At 40.7% G+C, this 16530-nt stretch overlaps 1 protein-coding gene across 3 annotated transcripts in view; it reads left to right on the top strand.

The window, feature by feature from the left end:
* The window catches only part of PDE8A (phosphodiesterase 8A), a 1084545-nt gene that overhangs the window by 702560 nt on the left and 365455 nt on the right, over window positions 1-16530 (top strand). For all 3 annotated transcript variants that reach the window (XM_053717432.1, XM_053717431.1, XM_053717430.1), the window contains exon 6: window positions 14570-14658. In XM_053717432.1, the coding sequence (XP_053573407.1) occupies window positions 14570-14658 (89 nt within the window). The remainder of the gene's footprint in view (window positions 1-14569; window positions 14659-16530) is intronic.

The following is a 16530-nucleotide window of genomic DNA, read 5'->3' as shown; positions in this document are numbered from 1 at the left end:
GGTGAGTGCCCCAGCCATTGGGGGTGTAAGTTGCCATTTAGAATTGTTCTTATTGGTCCATTTTTTCTTCAATATCCCAGTTATGGAGGATTCTGATTTTTTGGAGACGGATGTCTCTGATTCAGATTCTACTTCTTGCGAAGAATACGAATTGGCCCGGGTGATACATGCCCATCAGTTATGTGCTCTTTTCCTCGGGATCGGAGAATCAGGGGCCCGCTGAGCCATCCGCCTCTGGGTGTTCTCCCACTCTGCGTGTTCCCTACCACCAACTCTTACTACGCAAGCAGGTAACCCAAACACTGTTTATCATTCTATGGAGAGCGGCCAGTTCTCACCGGAGGTTAGGGCACGGTTCCACATGGCCATATCTGTGGCGCTGGTGCATCTGCACCTCCCGGGAGTGTGCTTACGATATTGTCTGTGTTCTGTTAACCAGGGCTCGTCAGGAGTGGGATCACTTGGTCCAGTTCAGCCCTCCGGGGGAGCGACTGCCCCTGAGGCATTTGTCCCGGTGGAGGTATGTTGCGCTTTTCGTTACAGACTGGCGCGCCTTCGTGTTTTACTGAGGCACGTTTTGACGTTGCTGGGGGATCCGTTCTTAATGGATCTGGGAACTCTGTCTTCCTCTTCGAATGGCTTGCATGATCAGACATAAGGGATGAAGTAATCTTCTTATAGTCTTTATTATTTGAGTATCCTTTCCAGTTCTGAGCTTGGAAGACTCGAATTCCTGTTGGACTGGTCTTGCGGGTGTGTCCGTTCTTCCTGGGCAATAGCCTACGGGTTGCCTTATCTTTTATTTTAATCCGGTGAGGATGGATTTTATTTGTAAAGCTCATGTTGTTGTAATATTTCCTTCGGGAACTTTCTTCTCTGGAATTGATACTCATGATTTTGTGGTCTCACTGTTTACCTTAAAGACAAAGAGTGAGGACATGCTAGTCCTATGTTTGTCTGTCTGTCGTTTATCCCTCCATCTTGGGGAGACTCTATGTGGCATTGACAGTATTGGGGCCCTTAGTTTCAGGCTGGTCCTGACTGCGTACAAATCCTTCTGTCTTGCGGCCTAGCTCAGACACGTGGCGCCTTTTATGCCGGGCTGGTCCGGTGAGGGCGCTGAGTGCTCAAAACTATTTTGTGTTGTTTTCCTTGTTTTTCTTTACCAGTTTCAGCTAGCATTCTGAGAGGACTTGAGGGTCTGTGGTTTGCTTAGGGGCATGGGGGATTGAATTCAGTCCTCATTAGCCTCTCAATCTAGTCGGCCAGGACTCCGTTGAGATCCGCTGCGACATACTCAGTTGTTTTTCGATTTTTGCGGGAACTAGAGTGTTCCTTCCCGTTGTGGGTTGGAAGTTTGGAGGATTTAGGTCCTTCTTACCGCCAGTTCTGGCGGCCTTGCCTTTTCAAGGTCTCTTTGGGAGTGTCCTGTTAGGACTTGTTCCTTTTAGAGGTTCACTTCCTTCGGGTCGAGATTTTCTGGATTTCATCCGATTTTTTCTGGCGGCTTTGGCCGTTTAAACAATTTAGAAAAGGAGGGCCATGCGACTTTGTCTATTCCGGGAGTTAGTCGTCTCCGTATCAGGGACGATAGGTGGTGTTGTCTCCTTTTCCAAGCTTTTCTTAGGGAATTTTTCTACCAGGGTTTGAAATGCTCTGCATCCTTCTTCCTTGGGTGGAGTCCTCCGGAAAGTTAATCTGAAAGGATTATGGAGACTAGCCTTTCTTCTACTCTCTTTTTGGGTGACTTCATGTGCATTGTCCTTGGAGTCTTTGGGTTCTAGAGTATTTGCGTGACTTTGTCGCGACCTAGCACCTTGTTAAGGCGGTGTTGACCTCCTGCTAAGGGTGTTCTCTTCCCTTGGGCTGGGAATTACGAGTGAGTCCTGTACTGGTTTATCCGGGTTAGCCCAAGTTATCATCCCCTGTAAGGTCTGATTTATTCAGACAGGGTATCTTGTGTTCCCTGGGGTGTCGTTTGTTTTAAGACGATTCTGGGTCCCGGGTCTAGGGTTCTTGTCTTGGGTCCTTCTTGGATGTCTAGAGACTTATGATCCTGTGGACTGGTTCGGGATGACCCATTTTTTTCAGTGAGACTATGTTATGACATAGGGGCTAGCTCATTGGGCTTGTTAACAACAAATGTTGCCTAGTGGTTAGCTTTATGGCCTTGCAACGTAAAGGTTGTTGGTTCGAATACAGCTGCGGGCGCTGGATGTCCAGTTTAGGCCAGGGTTCAAATCCACCTTCGGGTACTGGTTATAAACTCTATGGCCTGACTTGTCCTTTGTACGGAGTGTGCTCCTTTTCATGGGGAGTTTTTCTCTGTTGGATCAACAGTGGTGTCTGGATGATTTTTCATTCGTCCGTGTTTTGATCAGACTATGGCTTCATGTCTTGTGGGCATGTGCGCTGTTTTTAGCTGTACCCTCCCCTTTGAGGGGGTTGTTAGTCTTCCTTAAGAGCGGGAGTTTCCTCTCTCTGGAGGGTCATTGTCCTGCCCTGTGTGCAGGAGGTTGGAACAGGTGGCTTTATTTCCGTTAGGGGCAGCAGTCTGCTGCTTTGTGGGTTGCTCTGTTCCAACTGTTGGAAATTGAAGTCTCCATGTGGAGACTGTCTAAGAGAGTTATGTCAGGTCTTCCCAATGATCTATTGCACTTTTCTCTGTACCAGGTCCTAGGGGGTTCTCCTTGGGAGTACCTTTTTTGGAGGAGCGAATTAGGTTGGCACCCAAGCTCTGTTGGGGTGGGTAAGTCCCCCCATTCTTTCCATTCCCTGGGGGCTTGTGGTTGGGGTCTTCTGTTCCCCCTGTCTATCAGACTTGCCTGTCGCTTGGGCTGGTCCGGTGTTTGGAGCAGGATCTGAGATCTGTTGCTCTGATATCTCATCCTCGGGTCATTCGAGGTAAGGTGAGCCTATTTGAGGTTTCTGCTTTTTCTCCATGTTATGATCTGTGGGAAGGACTGGCGGCTTTTGGATAGCCTGTGATGTTATCCACTGGTTAGTCCTATCTTCAGCTGCTCTTCACTTGCCCTGCAAGTATTCAAGTTTCAGAGTCATTTTTAGATGACTGCACGTCAGATGTTCACTTATCTGAGCTTGCTGCACAAGGTTTTGTTTCTGAATAGATAATCTGAGCTACCTTTTTGCGACTTGGGGACCTTCGTCTTCAGTTGTCTTCTAGAGTGCAGTTGCACTGTTTTAGGGGAAGATTCTCTTCTCTGTTTTAGACTCCCGGCCTTAGCCCGTGGTTTCTGTATCTCTGGGGTCTGGACGTTGCCTCCCCTTGTTTCTACAAGACTGGTTGGGTCTCTGTTAGCCTGACCCGGTTTCTTGGGTTTATGCTCTGTGTTTTTATTTAGGACTCGTTGTGCCCTTTTTAGGTTTTTTTTCTGGAGTTCCTTATGGTTGTTTTCTCAGTGTCTTTTCTACTTTGTGGAAGAATACGGTAGTCTGTTCCCTTTCTCTAGTAAGGGGTGTGTAGTTGGAGACCAACTGTTGGGCGACGGTGTCTCCTGGAGGCTTGTTGGCTCTGTTGAGTCTAGTTTCCTGCAGTCTCTAGCAAGGCTTGTGAACTATCTGCAGGTCAGTGTCCTTGGGCCTTTTACTTTTTTCAAAGTTGCTCTCGGACGAAGCGGGATTTTTTGGGTAAGGGTTTTTCAGGCCTGGTGCCCTCAGAATGGGCCTCCTTTTGTACCCTCCCGTTTTAGCATTCAGTGTCCTCTATAGCTTGGGTATTGTTTCCCAAAAGTAATGAATGCAGCTGTGGACTCTTTCCATATATGAAGAAAAACTTATGCTTACCTGATAATTTTCTTTTCTTCAGATGGAAAGAGTCCACAGCTTCCCGCTCGTATTTTTTCTGTTGGGATATTTATTCTACTGTTCTTTGTTCCCTCGGCAGAATGACTGGGGGATAAGGGAAGTGGGGGAGGTATGTAAGCCTTTGGCTGGGGTGTCTTTGCTTCCTCCTGGTGGCCAGGTTCTAAATTCCCAAAAGTATTGAATGCAACTGTGGACTCTTTCCATCTGAAGAAAAGAAAATTATCAGGTAAGCATAATTTAAGTTTTTTATTGTGATTGCATGAAACTATTTCTCCAAGCTCACCTGACTCATTCATTACTGCCAAAAAGATGAGCACATCTGTTATTTAACCAATGTCCTGATGTCTGTTCAGTTTGATGCAACAAAGTTTGACCACTTCTGCTTCACTGTAAACATCTTGAAAGCAGTAGACCTTGTTTGGTTATCCAACATCTGCCCCTTTAAAAAGCTGGACAGCACATTTATTGGCCTTTTCTCCTTGTCTCTCAGGCAAGCCCTGTGGCACACTAGCTCCATCTTCCCTTATTTTCTACCTATTCATCCTGTGTTAATTTATTTTTACCTAAACTGTTCATTGCTAATACATTTTCTTTTTGTTCTTTTACGGTTCCTATTCCTGGTTTTAAAAATATAAGTCCTGATAAGTCTGGTTGTGCTTTAAAAAGAGGGATAGCCGCCACCAGGGTCACTGTACTTACCGGTATTCTATTCTCCCCAGGGATAACTTCTATGGGGCCTATTTATCATATGCCTGTCGGACCTGATCCGACAGTGCGGATCAGGTCCGACAGACTTTGCTGAATGTGGAGAGCAATACGCTCTCCGTATTCAGCATTGCACCAGCAGCTCGTGTGAGCCCGTGCTCGATCGGGTTGATTTCCGGCGATTCCTGTCCGCCTCATCAGAGCAGACGGACAGGGTTATGGAGCAGAGGAAACACGGGCCCACAAGCTTACGGAGGTTGATAAATGGGCCCCTTTGCTTTATTGCTGGGTTAACACTCTATTTTGTGCCCTTGTTAATGTGCTTTATGCAATGGAATGCTTTGCAATTCCTCCTGTTCCTCTCCTGAGTGCCTGTTATTTGCTTATTTTACATGCTTGTCTGTTACCTGCCTTGTTTTACCTGCTGAATTGTTATTTATCTGCAGTTCTGTGTTTTTCACCTACTATGCTTGACCGCTGGTCTGTTTCCTGTCTGACCAGTTACTGTTTTCCAGCTGTATGTTTGTCCGAAGCTGTCATGTGCAGTAGAGATCTTCAAGGACAAACATACCTGGCTGTTGGCACCATAACTGAGGATCAGACAGTAGAGAGTGTGGGCGGGGCGGGTGTGGCGGGGGGAGAGGATGGATGGTAGCATCCATGGCGGGGGCATGACCGGGCTGGAGCGGGCATGACGGGGGGCATGACCGGGCGGGTGGGACCGCTGCACTGCAGAAAATGGCTCGTTTACACAGGCTTTAGGACTAGTATATAATAATATATAAAATCACCATAATTAATCCTATATAGGTACTTTTCTCAAAGCTCCATCTATCATATCAAACCTTGACATATTGAGGCCTATTTCTCAAAGGTCTTGCGGACCTGATCCGACAGTGCGGATCAGGTCCGCAAGACCTCGCTGAATGCGGAGAGCAATACGCTCTCTGTATTCAGCATTGCACCAGCAGCTCACAAGAGCTGCTGGTGCAAAGCCGCCCCCTGCAGACTCGCCGCCAGCAGGGAGGTGTCAATCAACCCGATCGTACTTGATCGGGTTAAAATGTGGCGATTCCTGTCTGCCTCCTCAGAGCAGGCGGACAGGGTTATGGAGCAGCGGTCTTTAGACCGCTGCTTCATAACTGCTGTTTCTGGCAAGTCTGAAGACTCGCCAGAAACACGGGCCCTCAAGCTCTATACGGAGCTTGATAAATGGGCCTCTTTGTGTCTTATTAGTACAATGATCAAAAAACAATCTTATTTCATTTTTTTTTGTCAATACTATCGTTATATTTAGTACTAAATGCCACTCATAATCTAGCCCTAAATCAGCTACAACAAAGCATATACACTTGAAAATAAAATTGTTAGACTGCAGAACTTCTGTCGTGCGGCACCTACCCTCTGGAACACTCTCCCTCGTGCTGTCAGGCTTTGCCCTAATCTTTCTTCCTTTAAATGTTCCCTGAAGACTTTTCTGTTCAGAGAAGCCTAACACCCAACTCAATAATACATTAATTTCACTTACCTAACATTTCCCTCATCTAACTCTGTATTAACATCCTTCTCAATCCTGCAGTCCTCACCTCCTGTTTCTCAACCTCCTACCCTTCTAGATTGTAAATTCCCATGGGAATAGGGCCCTCAATCCCTCCTCTATGTGTTTGTAAATTACAAGTCTTGTACTGTTTTATTTATATGAATTGTATCCATGGACAGCGCTGTGAAATATGTTGGCGCTTCATAAATAAAGTATAATAATAATAATCCCTCATGATATCCTTTAGTAGTTTTCTCTAAAACTAATTTCAGATTTACTGTAGCATTTCAGATCATTTCTAGCTGCTTTATCAAACAATAGCACCTCAGCTTTATGTCCTGTAGTATCATGCCCATGAATAGTGTGTCTTGGAAAATTAAGTTCAGTTTGGCTACTTAGTTTCATTAGAAATCTTGGATGTATTCTTTCTAAAGCTGGAGTTATTTTTTTTTTTTTTTTACCTTAGTAGTATCCAGTTTCTTCCTGATATTATCAACAAAGTTATTGGTATGTTGATGCAATGATTAACCCCATGGGAAAAAATGCAGTTCTCAAAGTAATAATAAAGAAAAATACAGCCCAGGGTTTTTATTACAAGTTTTGGGTATGAATTAAGTTTTATACATTTGTAAACAAATTGCTTAAAACCAGGATTTCAGCGTCATTTTCAAAATATCCATATAGTTATTATCCAAATGGCTGCTAAGCATATGACAATATTGATGTTGTGTTTATGTGTATATTGGATTTAATTCTGCGTAGTAATAACACTCAGGGTAGGTAATGATCATTAATAATGCACTTGGAATGGTTGCAAATCATTTTCACATTGATTGTGTGGAACGGTTTCTGGTTCTTCTAAGGCAACTCTTGATCATGGAGTGTCCTCAAATAACTTGAGAACAATCTATGGCTCTCTGGACATTGGGCACTCAGAGCCAACAATAACTACCATGTATATTTGTCAAGCCAAAAGTCAGAAACTTGCATGCTGTTCATCCAAGGTACTCCTGATTGTCAGAGACATTGGCTTCATGTCATCCTTCAGCAGCTTATGCACACCAAAAAAATGTAGAAGTGTCAATCAATACCTTATAACTTTTTTCCTTTAATATTTTTTTAATCATTTTTGTTAGATAGTGTTATTATGGGGCCTATTTAACAAAGGTCTGACGGACCTGATCCGACAGTGCAGATCAGGTCCGACAGACCTCGCTGAATGCGGAGAGCAATACACTCTCCGTATTCAGCATTGCACCAGCAGCTCTTGTGAACTGCTGGTGCAACGCCGCCCCCTGCAGATTTGCGGCCAATTGGCCGCCAGCAGGGGGTGTTAATCAACCCAATCGTACTCGATTGGGTTGAATTGCGGCAATGTCTGTCCGCCTCCTCAGAGTAGTCGGACAGGATATGGAGCAGTGGTCTTTAGAAACACAGGTCGCCAGAAACACAGGCCCTCAAGCTCCATCCGAAGCTTGATAAATGGGCCCCCATGAGTGTAACTGTACTGTCACTGTACTGTTAATTGTTTTGATGTGTTTTGTGCAACTTTTTTGTCAAGCGTAACAGTTAACTAGAGCTCTGAAGTCGCCCTATCCCTATGTGCATTAAATTCAATTGCGCTCAAGCAAATGCGTTTATTAATTTTTAATAATTAATATTAATATCTATTAATATGTTATATTTAGTATTTTAATAAAACGCCTTAAGATTAGTACATTTTTATGCTAACCCTACACCGTATTAGACCTAAATCCCAAACACTGAAGTGTTTTACGCATATTTTACATTCCTATGTTCTTCACATAGAATTTTTTTTATTTGAAATATATATTTATATATATCTGATAATGTTAATGTAAAATAGGAATAGATATACAGGAATACAGGAATAGGCATATACATATATATATATATATATATATATATATATATATATATATATATATATATATATATATATATAGGAATATGTATTTACAAAAAAAACATACATTGTCATGTATGTGAAGAACATTGGATTGTGAAATAGCTCCTGTTCGGTTAGCGCACAAGTGATAGGTGTTAGTTTTTCTTCTTCTGCGCTATCCATTGAAGTCTATGGGGAGAATACGTTAACACAGTCACAGTATTCTAAGTCCTTTGGTTAGCGTGCTTCGGTTTTCGTTCGCTCGCAAACTTTTCACCTTCAACTTGTAATATGAGTGCTACCTGAGGCATGCAAAAAGAATACTTCTAGTCTACGCTTGAGCTTAAGCACTAGTTAGTAATCTGTCCCTAAATGTTTTAAAACTACAAAAGCCAGCCTTTTTACCTCCAAATCTTGGTTCAATGACACATATTTAGGGCTGCTTTAAAACACTGTTGACACCAATTTACTTTAAAACATACATTTGACACAGGGGTTCACACAGCCTCATTGACAATACAGTGTTTTATGCTTATATTAAGTCTATGGAAGTTTATTTGCAAATGCTGTATTAAGACTTTTAACAAAGTGAAGTCTCCATTACCTCTATTAATCTGTTATGTATAACATGTGTAGAACAGACTTTTATTTGTAAAAAAAAATGTTATACATTGACACATACACATTAACTCATAAACTGTCAGAACATTTCAATGGAATCCTCTTCTACTGAGTAAAGAAATGTGTCATACGGAAGAAAAGAGGCAAAGCACTGATGATCTGGAGCCTAACATAGCTACTAAGCCAATCAGGAGAGGCATATCTGTGTAACACCAATCATAGGCTTCAGCACAGAATCAGCAGTTAATTGTGTTTTAACCTCTTGCCGGGTTTAGATAAGTAGTTCTGTTTAAGAATTAGTGCAATAATAAAACATATACTGTATATATATATATATACTTTAGTTGGTGTCAGTGACAGGCCGGTATGTCGGGTTGTGAGCCACCTGTTGAGCAACCCTGCTCTAGCACAATAGTATTGCTCCATTATGTCCCTTTAATTCAATATTGATAACTAAGATAGGATAGGATGCTGTTTTTTAACTTAATTATTAATATTAATTCATTACATTTGTGCAGATAATAAATTCATATAATTGTGAGTAATTTTATGATTCACATATTTAAACCTCCCTCCAAGTTACCTTATTGCAGTCTTAAAGGGCCACTGTATGTAAATATTTTCTATGCCTGTTACTAACTAACTACCCCAAATACGCTTTTTATCAATAGCATTTCATTAACATATCTCTACCGTATATCAGAAATCCTGTCTGCAAATTGAATTGTTTTCCAAACCCACTCCGTGGGTATCCTTTGCTCTGTACCAATCCGTTTACAATACCTAGGTTTCAAAATGGCGCTTTAAACACAAAGTTATTGGTTTAAGTATTTTGAACACGCAGTGCTGAAAATAGTGGGCAGGATAACGTGACATCATCGGCGAATAAAAGATATAACTTTTAGAACGTTATGAAACTTCGTTTTGGAGAAAATATAGGTCAGTAGGTTTTAATTAATGTTTATTAACTTTAATATGTTAGTTGTTTAGCTTAAACATTATAACAGAAAGTAAGCCTTTAAATAAACATTAAGATTACAAGTGGTACGCTAACAGTTATGCACGAGCGATAAGGGGTTTATCTTGTATTGCAAGATGAAAGTAAAAACGATCACTTGAGCTCTGTTTAACTGTTTTGCGAAACAAAAAAGTGTCAAAACACATCAAAAATACATTACAAAGAACAGTTATACTCTTAACATTATCAAAGATATGATGTCTTAGGTGTTTAACATAGAGATACGCACATATACAGTACATATCTAAATATGTATGTGTGTGTATATAAATATATGTGTGTGTGTGTGCGTGTTTACATATGTATTTATAAGTGTATATATGTATTTACAGACATATACACATATAAACACATATACATATGTTTACATATAAATAAGTGCACAGTGGAGCCCTTTGCTGTCAAGTAGATGAGAGCATGAAAAAGCATATTTATGCAATATTCATATTTAATATTTTGTTATACCGTGTATTTATTGTACATATTTCACATTTTAATGTTCTGCATATAGCATATATATGCACATATAGCATATATATGCATATATATTTCTATATATATATCTGTATATATCTATATGTAATCATCTATCTATATAGCAGAATATGTTCTAAGTATTTATAAATAGATATTTCTATATATATCTGTATATATCTATATGTAATCATCTATCTATCTATATATATATATATATACTATATATATATATATAATATATATATATATATATATATATATATATATATATTGAGAGAGAGAGAGAGAGAGAGAGAGAGAGAGAGAGAGAGAGAGGGGATCGCACGGGAGTTAGCACGGGAGCGTTAACTACTGCTCCACTTGTAATCTGGCCCTAAAATGGTTGTATTTAATCTGTGTAAAAGTTACATAGCTTGATGGTAAAATGTTGACCTTTTTGTTTAACTGTGTGCATTTGTGAACTTTAACATTGGATAAAAAGCTTTGCAGATAGGGAACAGTCCAAGGTGTAGAATTGGAAAAGTCCAGAAACCCCAAAACTAGGGTTAAATAGTCTTCACGTAATGTATAGAGCTGTTATTGTGCCTTAAATGTATTTGGAAACCCCAAAAAGCCATACAATTCACAGGCAATTCTGATTGATTGGAATGACGGCCTGTATTGGGAACATAGGTGCCATGCTACCCCCCCAGAATATCGCTTCTTATATCTATGCATAAGCAGTCACTTTTGATACCAATGAGCCCACATTTTTGAAATGATAAGCAGCATATGTACAGCAAGCAATGCTCTCCTGCTGTGCATGCTGTTATTGGTATTGGCATTGGGGCATCATTTTTCCCCTTCAGCCCCTTTAAAAAAAAAAAAAAAAAAACGGATTTATCTATAAAGAAATAGTGGTTCCTTTTGCTATAAATCACTAATCCCACAATGAAGCAGCCCTCCCTAAAACAAATACTGTTACATCTTGTATACTCGCTTTCATGTGATCTGTAACGTTATACTTGTTGTTTTTTTTGTCTAAAACCTCAATAAAAGATAATTATAATAAACAAAAAAATTGAGGATGCCCATGCTTGGGAACTACTGAACAGAGGTTATTTCTTTAAACAGTTGATAAATAAATGTTTTAGCTTGCAGTAAAATCTCTTCTGCTATTACTTTTTCCATTCCTTGTTCTTGTAGTGTGAAATATCCAGAAACCTGTACCCCAATTCCATGTCTAGATTACAAGTGGCCCTCTATTGTCAGCAAATGCGTTTACTTTCAACTTGTAATATGCACATAAGTTAGCACGGGCACAAATTTGGTTATTGTGAGCGAGCTAACTTGATTGCATGCTATAAGTTGAAAGTAAATACATTTGCTCGAGCACTAAAAATTTAGCGCTCGTCAGGTTTGTACAAGTGGAGATCTTGCATAACATGTAAGAGTTTAAAAAAAAATGCATCCAAACACAGCATAAATACATTAAAATAAATTTGTTACACTCATATATTCACTATGTGATAAAACGTATTTATACAAATATGAATAAAAAATTGATAAAAGGGTTAAATGGTATATGATAAGGTATTTTAATGGAAAGGGCTACATATTGTGTGTGTGTGTGTGTTTTTTTGTATTATTTATATATATACTAGTCCTAAAGCCCGTTCACACGGGCCGTGTTGTGTTATATTTAATTTAAATTCTCTCTCTCTCTCTCTCTCTGTCTCTCTCTCTCTGTCTGTCTCCCCCTCTCTCTCCCCCTCTCTGTCCCCCTCTCTGTCCCCACTCTCTCTCTCCCCCTCTCTCCCCTCCCTCTCCCTCCCCTCTCTCTCCCCCTCTCTCTCTCTCTCTCTCCCCCTCTCTCCCCCCTCGTCCCCCTCTCTCTCCCTCTCTCTCTTCCCTCTCCCCTCCTCCCCCCCTCTCTCTCTCTCTCCCTCTCTCTCTCCCTCTCTCTCTCCCTCTCCCTCTCTCTCTCCCTCTCTCTCCCTCTCTCTCTTCCTCTCTCTCTCCCTCTCTCTCTCCCTCTCTCTCTCCCTCTCTCTCCTCTCCCTCTCTCTCTCCCTCTCTCTCTCCCTCTCTCTCTCCCTCTCTCTCTCTCTCTCTCCCTCCCTCTCTCTCTCCCTCTCTCTCTCCCTCTCTCTCTCCCTCTCTCTCTCCCTCTCTCTCTCTCTATCCCTCCCCCTCTCTCTCTCTATCCCTCCCTCCCTTTCTCTCTCTCTCTATCCCTCCCTCTCTCTCTCTATCCCTCCCTCCCTCTCTCTCACCTCTCTCTCTCCCTCTCTCTCTCCCTCTCTCTCTCCCTCTCTCTCCTCTCCCTCTCTCTCTCGTCCTCTCTCTCTCGTCCTCTCTCTCTCGTCCTCTCTCTCGCTCTCTCTCTCTCTCTCTCGTCCACTCTCTCTCTCCCTCTCTCTCTCGTCCCTCTCTCTCTCCCTCTCTCTCTCTCTCTCTCTCTCTCTCTCACCTCTGGGCATGCAGTACTGACTCCCAGCCTCTTATAATGCTGCCCCCCTTTTGCCCCAACCTCTTTACCTACTGTCTGTGTACCACTTTCTACCCCATCCTCTCTGCCTGTTGCCCCTAGTGCTCCCCTTACTTCGCCCCAGCCACTCAGTCTGCTGACCTCCAACAGTGCAGCTCTCACTGCGCCAACCTTTCAGCCTACAGCCTCACACCTTACATCCTGCTGCCCCGCAGCGTTCCTCTAACTGTCCCCCTTTAGTGCTCCCCTTACTCTGCCCCAGCCACTCAGTCTGCTGACCTCCAACAGTGCATCTCTCACTGCGCCAACCTTTCAGCCTACTGCCTTCACACCTTACATCCTGCTGCCCCGCACGTTCCTCTAACTGTTTCGCGCTGCTGTCGGGTGGGTGCGCGTGCGCGTCAGCGGCTAAGTGAGTGCGAGGGTGTGATAGGCGGCTAGGGTTCCCGTGCGCGTGCGCGTGCGGCTAAGTGAGTGCGAGGTGCTTCTGCAAGGGGGGTCATCTGCGCGCGAGGGTGCGCGTGCGATCAGCGGCAAGAGTTTTGTCTGAACTGCGCATGACGGCTTCAGACAAACTCTTGTCTTTTATAATATAGGATATATATATATATATATATATTTAAATATGTGTTTGTGTCATATATATATATATATATATATGTATCAAAGGATAAACAGCGCTTATAGATTTTCCTAAATACAGTATATAATTGAATTACAGGAGCTTTGGTAAGCTATATATCAAAGCAGTTATAAAAGCAATAAAAAGGTTAAAATGTGGTACCCTGACGCGTTTCAAATGGTTTCTATGTCCTTCTTCCTCAGAGGGAATTTGTTGTAATGGTGGCGTGTGTTTGTCCCTATTCATACAGATCACACTATCCAGGATTCACAACCATCAGATACAACCTCCAATGCGGCAAACTTACCTCATATGATTGAGGTAACTTTTGGTAAGGGTATCTAATACTCCTTCACTACACTTGGATATCATCACCTTTGTTCTTTTTGTTTAAGATTTTTTTATATATACATATATACTTATTATCTTCTTTTATCTCTTGATATATAGCTTACCAAAGCTCCTGTAACTCAATTATATACTGTATTTAGGAAAATCTATAAGCGCTGTTTATCCTTTGATACATATTCTCCTATATTTTATAGACGTGTCTATTACACAATATTTGTACCCAAATAGCTGCTTTATTAGATTTTCAAAACTTCTGACTAGCGCATTTTCTAGAGTAACGCTTGTCTCTACTCACTGACACTGAGTTGGTAACATTCTACTTTATCTCAGATATATATATATATATATATATATATATATATGTATATATAATGTGTGTGTGTGTATATACGTTGTATTTATATGTGTGTGTATATAAATATATTTATATATATATATATATAAAATATTATATATATATATATATTTATATACACACACATATAAATATTATAAATACATACACATAAATATACTTTAAGAGCCCTTTCCACTCAAATACCTTAAAACATAAAACATTATATATGTCAATATATATATATATTTTAAAATAAAAAGAACATTTTATTCTATTTGAAGAACATTGGAATGTAAGATATGCATAACTACCTTCAGCTAGTGATGTAGTTCTAACATGGTGTCGGGTTAGCGCATGACCAATAAGTGTTAGTTTGTTTTTTTTTAACAACGTGCTCCATTAAAGTCTAAGGGGAAAAGTTAGTGCAGTCCCAATATCTGAAGTCCTGAAGTTAGCACTCATTGGGTTTCCCTTGCACCTAAATATTTTACTTTCATATTATATGTGCGCGAACCCGCCCACGTTAAAAGTTTACTTCCTTCTGTGTTTTTGCGTGCAAGCGAAAGAGCTAAATAGCATGCCACTTGTGATCTGGCCCTATGACAGTTCTATATTTAATAAAAACAATGTAAAATTTGTATCCTCATTATTAGTTATTAATGTTTGCAAATATTTTTTTTCTTTTGTTTTTTAGAGATATGTAGAAAACTCCAACATTATGGCCTGTTACAATGAACTTATTCAGTTAGAATTTGGAGAAGTACTTGCACAATTTAAACTAAGGTAAGAGAATTATCCGAATGATAAAATAATAATATATGTTACATGATGGCTATAAGTATTAAACAACTTTCATTGTGCTATTTTCTATATTGCTATCACTCTGAGAACGTATTTATTGTGCAAAATGTTGTTACTAGTATATTTGTGTGAAGGTTAAAAGTAATTTCCAACATGCCTGAATTAATGTATTGATCATGAAAACAATGTCAAATCACACTTAAAATCTTGTAAACATTTTTTTTTTTGGCTCTCAAATCTCTAATTCAAATAGCATCAGTATGGTTTGTGGCGATATTTATTGCATGAATTTAATTGCATTCTATATCAGTAGGCTTTACAATTTACAATTATTCTTTCCATCTGGGCTTGATAAACATAAAGAAGAGACTAAAAATTAAAATGAACCTTTTGCCAATAGCAACCATTTTTGAGAAAATCTTCACACCACATCATCACCCAAAACATACACTTTTTTCTTTCTTACATGATTCTCCTTCTTGAAGAGAAATTTTAGTGCAGACTTCACAGGGGGCTGAACTCACTGAATGAGGGCCTGTTATATGAAGGAAAGACAAGCCCTGTGCAATATAGCACTGCATGATATGAGAGTTTTGTTACACTTACACTTTGTGCTTTGTATTTTATATTACTTTACACTTCAGATTGGGTCATTTCAGTATTATTCCATTTAAGCTTTGTACTATCTATTTTATATTTTAAGACATTTAGACCCAGCAGTAATTTCTTTCCTAAGAATGGAGAGTCCACAACGTCATTCAATTACTAGTGGGAATATCACTGCTGGCCAGCAGGAGGGAGGCAAAGAGCACCACAGCAAAGCTGTTAAGTGTCACTCCCCTACCCATAATCCCCAGTCATTCTCTTTTCCTCTGTCAATGGAGGAGGTGAAGTTTGGTGTCTGAAGAAATTAATTCCTTTTTTCGGGTACTTTTCCCTGCAAGCAAGGATTTGGGTTAGCTGAGTCCCACGTCCAATCTCTTTAGCAGAGTATTGGTGGCTTTTAAGCAGTTAGGGAAGTTTTGAGGTAGTCCTTGCTTTGTTTCCTAACACATTGGCTGCCAATGGTACAGAAAGCCAGAGTTGGTTACTCTGTTTCTTTCTTTTTCTACAGGTCTCCGTTCATTGCCGTGTGAGCTGTATTCCTGCTGGGACAGGCTAGACTGCAAGTAAGTTATTTTGTCTTCTCTACGTCTTGGAGACTTTGCTTTTCAGAAGAATATGTCATATGCAGTCGATGGCGACATTTTTAAAATCCTTTATACAGGATTTTTTTTGGCAGTGGGCAGGCACATTATGTATGTTGAGACTAGGGGGCCAAATTATCAAGCTCCGAATGGAGCTTGATGCCCCTTGTTTACGGCAAGCCTTCAGGCTAGCCGGAAACAGAAGTTATGAAGCAGTGGTCTAAAGACCGCTGCTCCATAACTTGTCCGCCTGCTCTGAGGCGGTGGACAGAAATCAACTCAATCGAATACGATCGGGTTGATTGACACCCCCTGCTATTGGACGATTAGCCGCGAATCTGCAGGGGAAGGTATTGCACAAGCAGTTCTGGTGAACTGCTTGTGCAATGATAAATGCAGACAGCGTATGCTGTCGGCATTTATCGATGTGCAGCAGACATGATACGTTACATCGTATCATGTCCGCTCGCACTTTGATAAATATGCCCCTAGGGGTTAAACTTCCCTTTATTGGGAACGATTTTCCTCTTTGGGCTAATATTGTTGAAACACTTTATTTGTATGTGTGTGGCTTATGTTTTATACAGGGATTTATGTATAAACTTAAAATTTGGCAGTTGGTTTTCTTTGCTTGCTTAGCTACAACAGGCTAACTGACCGACTGCTT

Source organism: Bombina bombina, chromosome 6 (genome assembly GCF_027579735.1).
Source record: "Bombina bombina isolate aBomBom1 chromosome 6, aBomBom1.pri, whole genome shotgun sequence".
Taxonomy (NCBI): domain Eukaryota; kingdom Metazoa; phylum Chordata; class Amphibia; order Anura; family Bombinatoridae; genus Bombina; species Bombina bombina.
The sequence above is the reverse complement of the archived record's forward strand: the minus strand, read 5'-3'. Positions and strand labels throughout refer to the sequence as shown.